The sequence below is a fragment of the Talaromyces stipitatus genome, genomic scaffold (genome assembly GCF_000003125.1).
Source record: "Talaromyces stipitatus ATCC 10500 scf_1105507295511 genomic scaffold, whole genome shotgun sequence".
NCBI classification, from domain to species: domain Eukaryota; kingdom Fungi; phylum Ascomycota; class Eurotiomycetes; order Eurotiales; family Trichocomaceae; genus Talaromyces; species Talaromyces stipitatus.
This window is the reverse complement of record NW_002990119.1, coordinates 156,759-171,482: the sequence shown is the minus strand read 5'-3', so window position 1 is coordinate 171,482 and position 14,724 is coordinate 156,759. Positions and strand designations below refer to the sequence as shown.

The 14,724-nt window shown below is 43.1% G+C and overlaps 5 protein-coding genes across 5 annotated transcripts, besides 4 other annotated features; 3 read left to right on the top strand and 2 right to left on the bottom strand.

Moving 5' to 3' along the window:
- Positions 1 to 298: part of a mobile genetic element that runs on past the window's edge.
- Positions 299 to 1,486: 1,188 nt separating this feature from the next.
- On the bottom strand, positions 1,487 to 2,869 carry TSTA_097840 (uncharacterized protein; the record flags this gene model as incomplete). Its single annotated transcript, XM_002485721.1, has 7 exons — positions 1,487 to 1,616; positions 1,668 to 1,750; positions 1,807 to 2,140; positions 2,219 to 2,428; positions 2,498 to 2,541; positions 2,596 to 2,662; positions 2,727 to 2,869. The coding sequence occupies 7 exons, from the start codon at positions 2,867 to 2,869 to the stop codon at positions 1,568 to 1,570; spliced, it is 930 nt and encodes a 309-aa protein (XP_002485766.1). The 3' UTR covers positions 1,487 to 1,567.
- Positions 2,870 to 3,679: 810 nt separating this feature from the next.
- Positions 3,680 to 5,931, top strand: TSTA_097830 (cytochrome P450, putative). The gene is made up of 10 exons (XM_002485720.1): positions 3,680 to 3,956; positions 4,034 to 4,062; positions 4,131 to 4,340; positions 4,418 to 4,511; positions 4,570 to 4,769; positions 4,832 to 5,155; positions 5,239 to 5,349; positions 5,414 to 5,574; positions 5,632 to 5,706; positions 5,769 to 5,931. Exons 1-10 carry the CDS (start codon positions 3,731 to 3,733, stop codon positions 5,854 to 5,856), a joined length of 1,518 nt encoding a protein of 505 aa, XP_002485765.1. The 5' UTR covers positions 3,680 to 3,730; the 3' UTR covers positions 5,857 to 5,931.
- Positions 5,932 to 7,227: 1,296 nt separating this feature from the next.
- TSTA_097820 (uncharacterized protein) lies at positions 7,228 to 7,788 on the top strand (the record flags this gene model as incomplete). The annotated part of the gene is made up of 2 exons (XM_002485719.1): positions 7,228 to 7,407; positions 7,438 to 7,788. 2 exons carry the CDS (start codon positions 7,228 to 7,230, stop codon positions 7,786 to 7,788), a joined length of 531 nt encoding a protein of 176 aa, XP_002485764.1.
- Positions 7,273 to 7,782: a mobile genetic element.
- Positions 7,782 to 8,384: a mobile genetic element.
- A 450-nt stretch (positions 8,385 to 8,834) lies between these two features.
- TSTA_097810 (uncharacterized protein) lies at positions 8,835 to 10,502 on the top strand (the record flags this gene model as incomplete). Its single annotated transcript, XM_002485718.1, has 2 exons — positions 8,835 to 9,483; positions 9,538 to 10,502. 2 exons carry the CDS (start codon positions 8,835 to 8,837, stop codon positions 10,500 to 10,502), a joined length of 1,614 nt encoding a protein of 537 aa, XP_002485763.1.
- Positions 8,880 to 10,367: a mobile genetic element.
- Positions 10,503 to 12,200: 1,698 nt separating the features above from the next.
- Positions 12,201 to 13,829, bottom strand: TSTA_097800 (carbonyl reductase, putative). Its single transcript, XM_002485717.1, has 8 exons — positions 13,730 to 13,829; positions 13,407 to 13,668; positions 13,317 to 13,358; positions 13,259 to 13,264; positions 13,155 to 13,190; positions 12,918 to 13,093; positions 12,720 to 12,823; positions 12,201 to 12,665 (listed from the first exon to the last, which is right to left on the bottom strand). The coding sequence occupies exons 1-8, from the start codon at positions 13,801 to 13,803 to the stop codon at positions 12,337 to 12,339; spliced, it is 1,029 nt and encodes a 342-aa protein (XP_002485762.1). The 5' UTR covers positions 13,804 to 13,829; the 3' UTR covers positions 12,201 to 12,336.
- Between the last annotated feature and the right edge of the window lie 895 nt (positions 13,830 to 14,724).

The window sequence follows — 14,724 nt, the reverse complement described above, 5'->3', positions numbered from 1 at the left end:
CCCAATTTTCTCCAACATATTGGTTTCCGCGTTGTAAAAGAAGATAATCAGCCATCTCTCGTACGAGAGAGTGTCGAGGAGGTAATCCACGTTTATCTAGATCTAAGATCCATCTAACAAGCGATTCCTCCTCACACTGAGTTAATTTATGGCCATTGGCGGTGTTAGCTCGATATGCCATGCCATGTAGTCTGTTTTGAAGTGTTGACCGTAAAACATTATAGATCTCTGCTGCTTTTCGTATAGAGTGTATTTTTTCATTTTTCAAATCGGAAATAGCTAACAAGATTCGTCCCTCTTGTTCAGCTGAATTTTTTTGAATTTTTATTGCGAATTGGTGGCATATTGACGTGTTGAATTATGTAGAATCAATAGAGCGCGCGTTTTCGGGAAAAGTGGCCAACTCGCTTGTTGATTACGTTACCAAGCGACCCTAAACAGGTGTCAGATAATCCGGATTTCAAACGAAGCAGAGAGATCGGCTGTTAGATTTTACAGGTCTAAAAGGCACCTTAGGGCACCTAGATTTCAGCCCAATGTTTATTTACCCCTCATGATAGCTCACAAATCACCCTGCCAAAGATGTTTATAAAATCCCAGCTTGGAAACTTGAGGGACAGAGGGACAGACAGACAACTGAATACATACAATCTTGCTAGTCGCTTTTTTTCTTTCCATCCTAGTAGAATACTCTTCAGGATTGGCCTGGACTAAACCTAGCAATCCGACAACGGGAGCACTTAGTGGTCTGCAATGGTTGAAGCGAATAAATGGATCTGTTATTAATTTTCAATTCTCGGAAGAAACGTTATTGTTTTGGAACAGGTGGCAGGTTTGGGATACAATTATCTTTAAAAAATTGTTCTCTTCCAAGAAAATCCTGATAATGCAAGCTTATGCTAATTTATACCAGTGTATTCCTGGTGGTATCTTCCTGTGTGTGTCCTAGTATTCCTTTCATCTTTGAATGACAATACTCAACGTTGTTCCCGTGCAGAAGGCTATCAGGAAAAAACCCGATATTAGTCTTTTTTAACCGTCATAGATTTATATCACCGAGATGCGTACTATGGTATGATAACAGCCTTCCTGGACGTGTAACCAATGAGCGTGCAGAGAAGTCGGAGGGAACCCTGCCTCCTTTGAAGCATTATGGATTGTTAGTATGCTATAGGCGGCACGGGTAGTGCTCTTTAGCTAGATAAAGTCCGCCGTAGCTACTATCTGCACGTCGGTTTACCTCTAAGGATTTCTAGCAAAATGTCCTTCATTAATTGGTTATATGCCTCTATTAAATAGTTTCCACAGTCAAATACGATGTGATTATTGGTATATACCAAGATAATTGGTATCCTACATTCCATATTAGAGTGGTTGTGAATGTTCGAACTCCAGAGGGAATTCTCTTGAGCTCTGGAGGGTGGTTTTGCCAGTTTAGGCTTAGTATGAACCTTAATTGTATGGGAAATTCCAGTGGAGTTGTGGATAACCTATGGTACTAAATCCTGAATCACTACCACACAGTAGTACCGGCAAGAATCTCGATATCAGCTTATTGTTGTTCTTCTCATTCCTCTTCCGGAATTTCAGGTGCCTTTCGTCCATACACAACAGTACTATCATGGTCAGACTTGGATGGAACCTGGAGTGTGTACATACAATCTTACCAGTCATGATAGGCATGGTATTTTGGGTTCCGTAAACCCTGTCTAACTTCCATTAGATACAATTCGACTTCTTCTCGTTTCCACTATATTGATTGTTAGCCAATTTCATGAATAGCTTGTCAAATGAGGGTATACATGCCTTGAGGATGCTTGTCAAAAGCATCATTGTCCATCCTTGGATGCCTTCTTCCCAGTAAAGCCTGTTATAGAGCCCCAGCTCCTTCAGATGACGGTCCTTGGGCCATGGCCCGATGGGGAGCTTGAAACGACGCTCAACGACATCAACAAATCCCGCCGCAATCATTCTATCCTTGGCCTCGTCGACTATTCTCAGAGTCTTTCCGAAGGCATCCCCGGCCTGAAGGGACACTACTCCCCATTTCTCAAAGATTGTACCGTCGACACTACCATCTTCGGACTTGGGTACGACAGAGATTTCCACTTGCTCCATATAACCCCCTGGTTTTAGGTGTCTGCGCATACCAGTCAGCCTTGGGAAGCGATATTTTTACACTTTTAATCGTCCTTTAGAAGGGGTGGATCTAGCCTACCTCATTGATTCTTTGTAAAACTTGTCCCAATCAGCAACGCAGCCATATAGGCCCCGCACATGGATAAAGTCGAAACTATTAGCCGCATATACCCATTCATCACAACAGTCGTCAATCTCAAATTGAAGATTTGGTGGCACTAGACTGGGTTGGATTGGCGAGAGATCAGTCCCAATCACTTTTGCTGATGGGTGGAGGCTCGCGAAGTCACTAGAGGCAGATCAAATAAGATCGCCTGATACCTATACGCAATACGAAGCGGGAAAGGTGTAAGTGTACTGACATTGCCCAGATGCCGTTCCAGTCCCGACGTCCAAGACGTTCTGCAATTGTTATCAGCTGGCTTTAGCAGCCCTGCTACTGTAATTGATTCTCACCTGGGGATTTTTTGAGATCGGTACCAAGTACAACTCTCCTTGCAGCATAAGACTATATAGATGATGACTGGAGCAGCATGTTATTACTGGGGGAAATGAACCGTTGGTCATTTCGTGTAGGAGGGCCCTACCCTAGATCGAGATGATCCATTGCGCGCTCGTCATTAGGGCCCCTAGAAAGAATATTAGTCGCTGTAAAGGGTTCCAATTGCTGAACCCATGGCATACCAATAGGAGCCATGATGATAGGCATGGTATCGTCGTCCATTCTCATAGTGGTAGTTCAAAACACTACTGCGAAGCGATGTCAAGTCTCTGGATTTGTATGAATCATGTGTTAGTGATCTCGAGTAGAAGCAGCGATATGATGAATACACACGAATCAATACTCCTACTATAAACAGAATCGTCCATTGTTTCTGAATCCTATTTTCGTTATTCAGCCGCTAGGCATTTAATGGGGAGCACTGACGAATTTGCCTCCTGTGATTCCTATCAAACTTACTAGTGAGATCTGGTCCTGTGCGTCTACCATCTTTGTCACTCAAGAAAAAGATCACTCTTTGCTGTTCGCCGGACTGGGGTATATAGTCTCTGAGCTATCCGCCTCAGTTGGAAGGGTCGGCCAGTCTCTCGATTCGAGGTTGCGAATCTGCGATCCAAGAATAAACCGATGACATTCAAATCCGAGGGTGGGGGATTGAATAAACTCTATCTAAGAGCTACTTGTCGTGTCGCCTCCCCCCACTAACCCTAACTCCCAACCGCAGGGTGGGGGGAGGCGACGCGACGGGTATCCTCAAAAAAAAAGCTAACATCATTGACTTTGAGACGAAGTGGGTATCTCATACGGACATGGATCGGGGGAACGGAACATCCTATCCGCTGCCAATAAGCGTGCGTGCTCACATATGTTTGTATTGCTACCTCCACTCAGGGGTTCATGAGTTGTGATAACGAGTCCAAATTACGAGTGGTTCGAAGCTACACTAATGTAGGTATTCACCGTGCAGATGCAGCAGAATGAGGCACGTTATAAGTTGCAACATTTCCCTTGTACACAATCCATTGTTTCATTCTCGCCCGGATAGGGTTATGGGAATCAACCGACAAATGAGAATTCGCGGCACACATTATGCTTGATAGTGGCGAGTTAGACATTGCTAGCCTTTGTTGGCTAATTCCGAGTGGAATTGCTGTCTACTGGGTCTATATCGCGGTTTTCAACATCTTTTGGCATCCATTAGCAGCATTTCCTGGTCCTCCTATTGCGGCAATATCTACCCTCTACAAGGCGTATATTGATCTTGTATCCAAGTCGTCCTTTGTACATACACTGGAGAAGCTGCATGCTCAATACGGTACATAACTGCTACTCCGATTTCTTGCAATATTTATCTGCAAGTCTGCTAATACGCCACACTCTTGGATTATGTAGGAGACGTTGTTCGTGTGGGTCCTAATGAGGTACATTATTATCTAGACGCCACTTGACTATACGAATAGACCTGGATTTGACCGAGTGACTACAACAGATTCATTTTCAATCGCCTTCGGCGTACTTGGAGATATACAATGTATCAAACAGATGGGATAAAGAAGAAACTCTGTATCATAGCTTCGGCGAGGATCGTTCTTCATTCGGCTTTTTGACATATGATGAAGCTAAGGAGAGAAAGAATGCCCTGAGTAGGTTGTTTTCTCAAAAAGCTATTGCGGATGCTCAGGCCCTTGTTTTGGAAAAGGTATATCTTTCTGTTAGAAACTTGACAGGTCTTGAAACATTGCATGTTCCAAGTTTTAGTGACTAAGGGGACACTAGGTAGTACAATTGTGCGATTCATTCGAGGAACTAGGGCCCAGACCAGCAGATCTCTTTTATGCATATCGGTGCATGTCTGTTGACGTTATTACCTGTGAGCACTTGTCAATGTTGTCTCTGGATCATCTACTGACGAACTCTTTGGTTGGAAGATCTCTGTTTCGGGAATACCGTCAATGCGATTGAGGCCCCCGGCTATGAAGCTCCAATAATCAAGGCCATGGATGCTTCTTTGCCTGTGTTTGTCGGTTTCAAGCACTCATCACTCCTAAAGGGGGCAATTATGAATTGCCCACCAAATGTTTCCAAGGTCGTCAGTCCGGCTACTTCGGGACTTGTTGATTTGCAACAGGTTGGTACATCTGTGTTCGTCATATCATCTACCAGATAACTTCATGACCACTTTCAACCCAGATTTTGAAAGCTCAAATAAAAGACTTGAGCAAAAACCCAGAAAGATTACGGAATCTACCTCACTCAACGACTATATATCACGAGCTACTTCGTCCTGAAGCATACAGTAGTAAGACTGTTCCCAGTGCAGACAGTCTATATGAGGAATCGCAAGCACTTCTCTTCGGAGGCGCTGATACAACAGGAACAACACTGATGCACGGCTCTTTCTACGTATTGACTGCGCCAACTGTATATCGAAGGTTGAAAGAGGAGCTGATATCAGCTTGGCCAGTTTTGGAGGATGCCCCAGATCTCTGCGAGTTGCAAAAACTTCCGTATCTGGTATAATCCCGTCGTCATATCCTACCCCAGGTGATTGAAAGTGAGGCATCGCTTTGTCCATCAACTGACTTGTATATTCATAGACTGCAGTGTTAAAGGAATCACTCCGAATGAGCCCTGGCGTTGCATCTCCTCTCCCACGTGTTGTACCAGCTTCAGGTGCAAGGATAGGCAAGGTTTTCGTGCCTGGAGGGGTAAGAAGAAATCACGAAGTAGTATCGAAGCGGACAAAATTAACTAATTATCCATGACTTCCAGACAATTGTTGAAATGAGCGGTCACTTTGTACATCGCAACGAAGCGATATTCCCTAATCCACATGGGTTCATCCCAGATAGGTGGTTGGGTGACGAGGGAAAAGACCTCGATAAATGGCTTGTAGCCTTTTCCAAGGGCCCACGGAGTTGTCTTGGTATCAAGTACGTGGTCTCATTAAATGCTACCTTGATGTCAACTGGCTAAATGAAACCCTACAGCCTTGCCTGGGCAGAGCTTTACCTCTGCTTCGCGTACGTTTTTCGAAAATTTGAGCTTGAGATCGATCCCTCCAGGTAGGTTACTAGGTTCCAAGCAATCAACAATCAAAATAAATAGCTGATACGTGCTTTTGCAGCCCCAAGGAACTTAAGTGGCGAGATTGCTTCCTGCCAGAGTATCATGGACCACATCTAAAAGCAAGACTTACTAAGGTAGCTGGCTAACTCATCTATTATTGGCTACATTATTGCTACAGAGAGATTGACAGCAGTGGTAGACTGTGTATGACCTTTACTTTTTAATTGGCATTGTATGAGTAGTTGAGAGGCTGGAAGCTCAGGCTCAGCCGGAGTTGTAGTAACAGCTTGAGATGCCACAAGCTGACTTCGCATAAGTTGCCTGAGTTTTTTTCCCTTATACTGTATAAGACTCCGTGGACGTCCATTTTATCTGGAGGCGCAATCACGCCACTAAGTAGGCGTAAGTTGGAGCGATGTCCTCGATCCTACTTGGATGGTACTCGGTAAGTCCTGCTATCTAGGATATGATGAGCTCATCACTCAATATCATACAAGTGTAAAGACTCGGTTTGATGATCCTAGATTTACTATGTAGATCTTAGACGAGGTTGGCGTATATATGTGAGTGTTCTCCGCCTGCCAATCAAAACAGGGAAGACGCCCGTTCACAGAGAGAGAGAGAGAAGAAGCAAAGAAAGCCCAAGATGCAAATGTAAGAACGCGTCGCGTAGATGGAGATTCAATGAGGAAAAAAGCAAAGATAATCAGAACGCGTTATGTAGAGAGTGTTCTAACTCAATCACAGATCCAAGGATAGTTCATACAAGTTCTATCTCTCGTTTTGATTATTTATCAAGCCCAAAGTAATTAGTTAAATTACGATTTCTAATTGATGGAGCTGTTCCAGTACGTTCCGGACTACCAGACCTAGATTTGCCAACTGTGTCGATATGCGATGTCACCATCGCATTTTCTAGCACAGCAGATCTTGGATGAAATATTAAAAGGCCCTTGGATTGATCCCCAAAAGGAACGCCTACAATTCCTATTATCTACTAGTACCGTGGGTTTCGCGGGAGTGGAATCCATTCTGCTGGATTGTACGTAACAATCTTTAGCGGTATATCTCAACGTATCAAATTATGTATGCAAAGATGCATAGCATCCTTGATCCTTGTTGTCATTCTTGTTGTCCTCTAGGTACAGTAAAGGTGGGAGACCCTATTCGGTGGATCCTTCTCTTAAGTGTGCGGCTCGCTCTGATTGGCTCAGGGATTTCATCTTTCTGATTGGCTGGATCAGCTTAGCTAATCCAACACATTTCACACTTTTCGTCCGTGCACCCCATACAAACCGCTACGGGAGACCGCAGAGGCCTAGTCTGTTATTACTATGGTCTACCCAGGCAATTTTCATAGTACGGTGGGACGACAGGGATATCTACAGGGATTAGCTACCTATCAATTTCAATTATACTGCCGGTCTCTACTCCGTACTAACGTAATCCACAAGCGAACCACCACTTTTTCCCGAACGCGTACACAATATTAATTCCATATTATTCAACACGCCAACATGCCACCAATTCGCAATAAAAATAAGAAAGATTTAGCTGAGCAAGAGGGACGAATCTTATTAGCTATTTCTGATTTACAAAATGGACGAATCTTACGCGTGGCTCAAGCTGCAAGGATTTATAGTATATCTCGGGCGACTCTACGAGACAGATTAAACGGCACTCAGCAGAGATCTCAAGTACGCGCTAACAGTCATAAATTAACTCAGTGTGAGGAGGAATCGCTTGTTAGATGGATCTTAGATCTAGATAAACGTGGATTACCTCCTCGACACTCTCTCGTACGAGAGATGGCTGATTATCTTCTTTTACAACGCGGAAACCAATATGTTGGAGAAAGTTGGGTATACAATCTTGTCAAACGTCGCCCAGAGATTGAATCAAACTTCTCACGGAAATATAGCTATGAGCGCGCCAAATGCGAAGATCCGAAGATAATCCAAGGATATTTTAATCGCGTACGAGAGGTTATATTAGAGTATGGAATCTTACAAGAAGATATATATAACTTTGATGAGACTGGCTTTGCAATGGAACTCTGCGCTACGCAAAGGTCATAACAAAAAGTGATCGATATGCTCGGCCAAAGCTATTACAGCCTGGTAATCGAGAATGGGTAACTGCAATTGAGGCAGTTAATTCAATTGGATGGGCCTTGCCTTCATATATTATTTTTAAGGCAAAGAAATACACTCGATTAGGCTGGTTTGAAAATCTTCCAGATGACTGGAGAATCAATATCAGTGATAATGGATGGACAACGGATAAGATTAAATTACAATGGCTTAAAACTCATTTTATTCCTCTTATTAATAACCGTACATTGGGAAAATATCGGATGTTGATTCTTGATGGTCATGGAAGCCATTTAACTGCTGAATTTAACCGTACATGCACTGAGAATAATATTATTCCAGTCTTTATGCCTCCTCATTCCTCACATCTTTTACAGCCTCTTGATGTTAGCTATTTTGCTATTTTAAAGCGACATTATGGACAGCTTGTTGAGCAGCAAATGAGGCTTGGATTCAATCATACTGACAAAATCGACTTTCTCACTGCATTTCCAGCAGCTCGTACGATGGCATATAAAGCTCAAACTGTTCGGAATAGCTTTGCAGCAACTGGTTTAGTACCATTCAATCCAGATCGAGTTTATCAACAGCTTACTGTTCGATTGAAGACTCCAACACCCACCCCCCCCACCCCCAAGTCGATCAAGTGATACACAATCATCCTGCTTACAAACCTCTCAAAATCCACTTCAATTCAAGCGCTAGATGACTACAATTAAGAAGCGAATAAGCCGGCATACAAGAAGTTCATCTGAGGCTATTGATGAAGTGTTAACACGGGCGTCAAAGGCTTATGAGATAAGTATTAATAAGCTTACAATTGCACAGAAGGGATTCCATGATCTACGGGCTGCACATAAGAAAAAATGTCAAAGATCTAAGCAGCAAATATCTCATGAGCAAGGAATTACCAGAGAGGAAGCTTAAGCACTCGTAACGTAATTCCCAAGCGAACCGCCCACCCAAGCGACCCGCCCACCTCCCCGAAAAATAACTCTCTATATTGATTTCTCATATTTCAACGCGTCAAAATGCCACCAATTCGCAAGAAAGATCCCTTAAAATCTGCTCAGATAGAGGGAAAGATCCAGTTAGCTATTTCTGATTTGAAAAATGGAAGAATTTCCAATATTCGTGAAGCTACAAGGATTTATGATATTCCTTGTACGACTCTCCGAGATCGACTCAAAGGCATTGAATATAAAGGTGAAAAGCGCGCCAACCACCATAAATTGACTCAATCTGAGGAGGATTCACTTGTCAAATGGGTTCTTGATTTAGATCGACGTGGATTACCTCCCCGACATTCTCTTGTACGAGAAATGGTCAATTATCTTCTACAACAACATGGAAAATCACAAGTTGGAAAAAACTGGGTGACCAATCTGATTAAACGCCGTCCGGAGATTGATTCCAAATTCGCAAGGAAATATAACTATGAACGTGCCAAATGTGAAGATCCAAAGATAATTCAAGAACATTTTGACCGCGTACGAGCTGCTATATCTGAGTATGGAATCTTACCAGAAGATATCTATAACTTTGATGAGACTGGCTTTGCTATGGGACTCTGTGCATCTGCGAAGGTTATTACTGGAAGCGATCGATATGCTCAGCCAAAGCTTTTACAGCCTGGAAATCGAGAATGGGTGACTGCAATTGAAGCAACAAATTCAACTGGTTGGGCGTTACCTTCGTACATTATTTTCAAAGCAAAGAAAAACGTACGATTAGGTTGGTTTGAGGATCTTCCAGATGATTGGAGAATCAATATTAGCGATAATGGTTGGACAACAGATCAAATAGGATTAGAATGGCTTAAAACCCATTTTATTCCTAATATTAATGATCGTACAATGGGAAAATACCGAATGTTGATTCTTGATGGCCATGGAAGCCATTTGACTCCAGAATTTGATCGTACATGCACTGAGAATAATATTATTCCAATCTGCATGCCACCTCATTCTTCGCATCTATTACAGCCTCTTGATGTTGGCTGTTTTGCAGTTTTAAAACGGTATTATGGGCAGGTTGTTGAGCAACGAATGAGGCTTGGATTCAATCATATCGACAAAATGGACTTTTTAACAGCATTTCCACAGGCTCGTACAGTGGCATATAAAGCTCAATCTATTCAGAATAGCTTCGAAGCCACTGGATTAGTGCCTTTCAATCCAGATCGAGTTCTTCAATATCTTAATATTCAATTGAAGACTCCAACCCCCCCTCCAAGTCGATCAAGCAATACAGCATCATCCTGCTTACAAACACCTCAAAATATACGCCAATTTGTACGCCAGTCAACTACAATCAATAAACATATAAATGAGCGCACAGGAAATCAGAATCAAGAAATCAACCAGGCAGTTATACGGTTGTCAAAAGCCTACGAAATACTAGCGAATGATACTTTACTCGTACGGAAAGAAAACCATGATTTACGAGCTGCGAATGAAAAAGAGAAGCAAAAACGCCAAAAATCTAAGAAACAGATATCTATTGAGCATGGGATTACTAGTGAAGAAGCTCAAGCGCTTGTACAAGGTCAGGTTGAGGCATCTCAAGCTGTTACGGCTGCTCCAGTTGAGCCGGAGCTCCCAGCTTCTCAAGCAGTCGTACGCCGCCAATTTCGCTGCAGTGGTTGTGGTGTTGAAGGACATAAAATTAATCGATGTCCTAATCGTACTACTAATTAATTTTTTGTATATAATTTGTATGTGATTAAGAAATTGTGATTTGAAATCAATATAGAGAGTTATTTTTCGGGGAGGTGGGCGGGTCGCTTGGGTGGGCGGTTCGCTTGGGAATTACGTTAGTTACACGTTCTGTTTGATTAGCTAAGCTGATCCAGCCAATCAGACAGATGACATTTATTAGCCAATCAGAGAGAGCCGCACACTTGGGAGAGGAATCCACCGAATAGGAGCTGAGAGACAATCTCCCACTTTGACTGTACTTAGGAGACAAGAAGAATCAAGGATTCCATACGTTTGCATACATAATTTGATACGTTGAGAATATACCGCTTGAGATTGTTACGTACAATCCAACACGTTCCCGTTCGGGGTCACTGGATGCTCCTGTATAAGGCTGATGGCCTCTAAAAAGAAGATGCAACTATAATATGATATGAACTAAAAAAAATCACTAGTGCTAAAGATTCTAAATATTAAATGGGAAACTAAACTCCATGCCTGTAACAAATATTCTTCATACTACTGTCAGCGCAAAAGCAGGGTTCAAGCTTACAGTGCTCTCAAAGTCCACAAACATCTCCATGATGGTGGATGGAACTGGTACGGTCTCGACAACGACAATGGTTGCCACTGGAGTTGTGACTGTAGTTGACACCACCACTGTTGAAACACCAACGAAACTGAGAGCAAAAAGCAGGAGCTAAAGAATCAGCACTGAATACAGATACTGCATCTGCCAAGCAGCTGCAGTCGGATGGTGTAGGATTCAGGGGAAGTGCAACCACAGTACCCAACACGAGGCACAAGTGCGGAGATAGCTTCATTTGTGCGAAAAGAGTTCATAGCTCGAGCAGCCTAGACAATTCCACTTGTACTCTTGATACCAGAAGGAAGTTCAAATCCCTCTAAGAGACTCATCCTTTTATATGGGAGCATTTTCCTTTGCAGATAACCTTCCTCTAACATGACAAGAAGGAGTCTCGCAGCACCAAGAGAGCAGCGCATCCGTCTCTCTAATTTTCTAGGGGAGAAAAGTAGAAGGGGGGGTTCATGGCTGGCTGGTGAAATGAATATTGATCGATTAACACGAGCTGCAAGTCTGTATGGGACAGGTCCAATTTTCAAGTCATACTTCCCCCCTCATCCATCCCAAACTCTGGTACGTCAATTAGAACAGTGGCTTGCATTCTTATATGTAGAACTGAGTCAAGCGGGAGACTAAGCTCTCTGTGCTGCAATATAATTCACAATCACAAGCAAAAGTAGGCAACCCCGGTGTTAGGATTGGAAAATTGACAATGGCGGGCTGACAGGTGGCAGGGGTCTACAGAGTACTCTTTCAGCCAGCCAACAGTCCGGGTACCGTAGCAACCGGAAATGGACTCGGGAAAGAGATCTTCAGAGTCGAAAAACATGCATTTTCATTTCCAGCTATTGCAGGTAGACTCTGTCCTTGGTTTACGCAATTTCACATTAGCGTGTGTTCCTGTTTCGAGAAACTTCCGACGACTTGACGCTTCTGTCACTATCTTTAATGTCCACGCATTGAGACATGTTTTGAGGTTAGTTCGGCGCATACAGAAAGATCCGGAGAAACTAGCTAGAGCCCGAACCAATTTGGGAATTTCGGGTAAACATTCGGTGTCCATCATGAATTCCAACAGTTTGGCTATGAGATTCAGGAAATTGGCTGTCTTTCAAATTCTTCATTCATGGTTAATGAGGGCAGGACTCCTAGAGATCGACAATCGTTGGCAGGGTCCTGATAGCACCGTTGACTATTGAGGAAATATTTTCTGTAACCCTAGCGAGGTTCTTGTTCTTAGCTGACAGCCTAACTTGTAGTATCAATTGAAGCCTGCGTTCGTACGCTCCAATCCCATAGCCTTTCGGAAAGCTTTTTATCCTTTGCAAGGTCAGACAATTTCGAATCCGTGGCATCCCAACTATAGCCATAATAAAACTTTCCAGCAAGCGGCCCAACGTCAAAGTACCGACCACTCAATGACTTGTCCTTAATCTCGGGGTCTGTAGCTAGTAAAAGTATTGTCAGAGCGCCGTCTTCTGGAGGTATGCTCATCAGTCTGACAATCGAAGAGTTGAGGAATTTGAAAACTGGCGGTAGCGCAGCTGAGTCGGTTCCTGGAGCAGCGCCGACTGTACCTGTGCGAAAGACTTATTAGCATGCGGTTATCCTGGTGTATCTTAGTCACATACCTGGGTTGAGGCAGTTGACTAAAATGTTGGTGTAACCTGTTTCCTGGAAGTGAGTATGGAGATGCCGGGCAAATAATATATTTGCTAGCTTTGAACGTGCGTATCTGCCAAACTTTAGTCTTTGCTCTTTACTTCCAGAGACGTAGGCATTATTGAGAGCAACAGTGGGAATATCTACATTATGGAACTAAAACTGACCTCTGCAAGCTAGCTTGAACCTCGGCAAGACTCTGTATTGTCTTTGATCCCTCCGTTCTCAAGCCTTCAAAATCAATCTTGTCCGGCTGAACAGGTTTATACATGACGTGAGCATGAGATGCAACAACGACAATCCTCGCCTCGTCGTATTGCTCGGAAGTACGTTGGATAAGGTCCTGACAGTGGATTAGCAGATTGCACGCTTGGAAAACAAGAAGCAATATCCCAATGCCATACCAGAAGGTTGTGGGTGAAGACAAAATGGCCGAAGTACTACAGAATCTCCAACTCTGTAAGCATCTATTGAGGTCATACATGCAGATATATGTGTAAACCCTTACGTTTGTCTGCAATATTGTCAGCGAGATGACATGCACTAAGAGGTTGTATAGTACATACACCAAATTGTATCTCGATTCCATCACTTGACAAGGTCTCGGGCTATGTCTGGTCAGCAATTAATTTAGTGCCCGCAGGGAGGTGACTCACGACAACAGACAATGCAGCATTTGCAATAAGAACATCAAGTCTTTCTTCGAGCTCGGAGAACTGCTTTGCAGCAGAGATACAGCTCCTTGCATCTGACAAATTCAGCTCAAGGAAGTGCAGACCTGCTGTCATATGCGGGTCGATCGACTCAAGGTGATTGCAGAGTTGCTCGAATTTTCCTTTCGATCGAGAAGCAACATATACTTTGGCATTGTGCTTTAGTAGCTGCTTTACCGCCTCTTTACCAATTCCCGTGGCACCACTAGGGGGACAGATTTTGTGTCAGTCTGTATCAAGTCTGCTATAATGTCAATGATTCTCACCCGGTGACTATGACAACCTTGCCAGTCAGATTCGGAATGTTTTCAACAGAGAAATTCTTTTGAAACGACTCCATGACTATTGTCAAATGCCATAACAAAATGCAGAGAGACCAAACATTCTGATTGCCAGAGTCCCTATAACTATGGGGTACCGCTTTACATAAGAAGTTGTCTCAGAACGGGGTTTAGAGATCGGCCACTCCTATCTCCGGGCTTCGTGGCTATGGCGCTACATAGTTTTAGTAGCAGCAAAGTAAGATATCCTGGGGATTTGTCATGTCAAGTGGGTCTGTTGACGCGACACTAAATTTTTGTCAATGACAAATTTCCTTGTCAATTGCAGTGGGTCACTTTACACGCTAGTAATTTATAATCAGTCCGTAGCTTTCCCTATTGGTCATAGCCGTCATAGTTTTACTTGATTGGCTGATAAATTACAGTCATTCTATCTTCTCGGTATTGTCAATGTTGACATAACAAGGAGGGTGAATGTCAAAGTTTACTTGACACTAAAAATTTGTAATTTTCCGACACCCTAAGATAGCCTCAAGGTCCGAGGATCGCACAAACATCAACTACCTAATATCTTGAGGCTGTCTCGTTGTCTCACCAGGAAGGTGAAATTCAGGACTCTAAGCTTGCGGAATGTTACAAATCGCTGCCTTAGAAACAACACTAACCACGTGACTCGGTCAGATCAAGTCAATCTCACATCAACCTGCATCGTCTCGCTGTTAGTGCCTAATCTGGATATTCCTTTAGGGCTGTTGACGATAATGCCGATATGCCGATATCGTATCGTCAATATCATTAGACGATACGATATCGGCAGACACTAATTAGACGATTGCCGATTGACGATATCGTCAATCGGCAATGAAATTTACTCTATTCCTCAACTATTTTCTAGCGAATATATAGTAGCATCTCTATTAGTACACTGCCTTGCTAATACAACGTTAAATACATGTACATCATGTATCACCAGGCTGAAA

Bases quoted from the DNA above. Each gene is read 5' to 3' on its own strand.
- TSTA_097830 (XM_002485720.1), top strand. From the start codon at position 3,731: ATGCTTGATAGTGGCGAGTTAGACATTGCTAGCCTTTGTTGGCTAATT. The intron at 3,957-4,033 runs GTACATAACTGC...TGGATTATGTAG, and splicing joins GAAGCTGCATGCTCAATACG to GAGACGTTGTTCGTGTGGGT. The intron at 5,707-5,768 runs GTAGGTTACTAG...GTGCTTTTGCAG, and splicing joins CTTGAGATCGATCCCTCCAG to CCCCAAGGAACTTAAGTGGC.
- TSTA_097800 (XM_002485717.1), bottom strand. From the start codon at position 13,803: ATGGAGTCGTTTCAAAAGAATTTCTCTGTTGAAAACATTCCGAATCTG. The intron at 13,359-13,406 runs GTGAGTCACCTC...GACCAGACATAG, and splicing joins ATGCTGCATTGTCTGTTGTC to CCCGAGACCTTGTCAAGTGA. The intron at 12,824-12,917 runs GTCAGTTTTAGT...AAAGTTTGGCAG, and splicing joins GTTCAAGCTAGCTTGCAGAG to ATACGCACGTTCAAAGCTAG.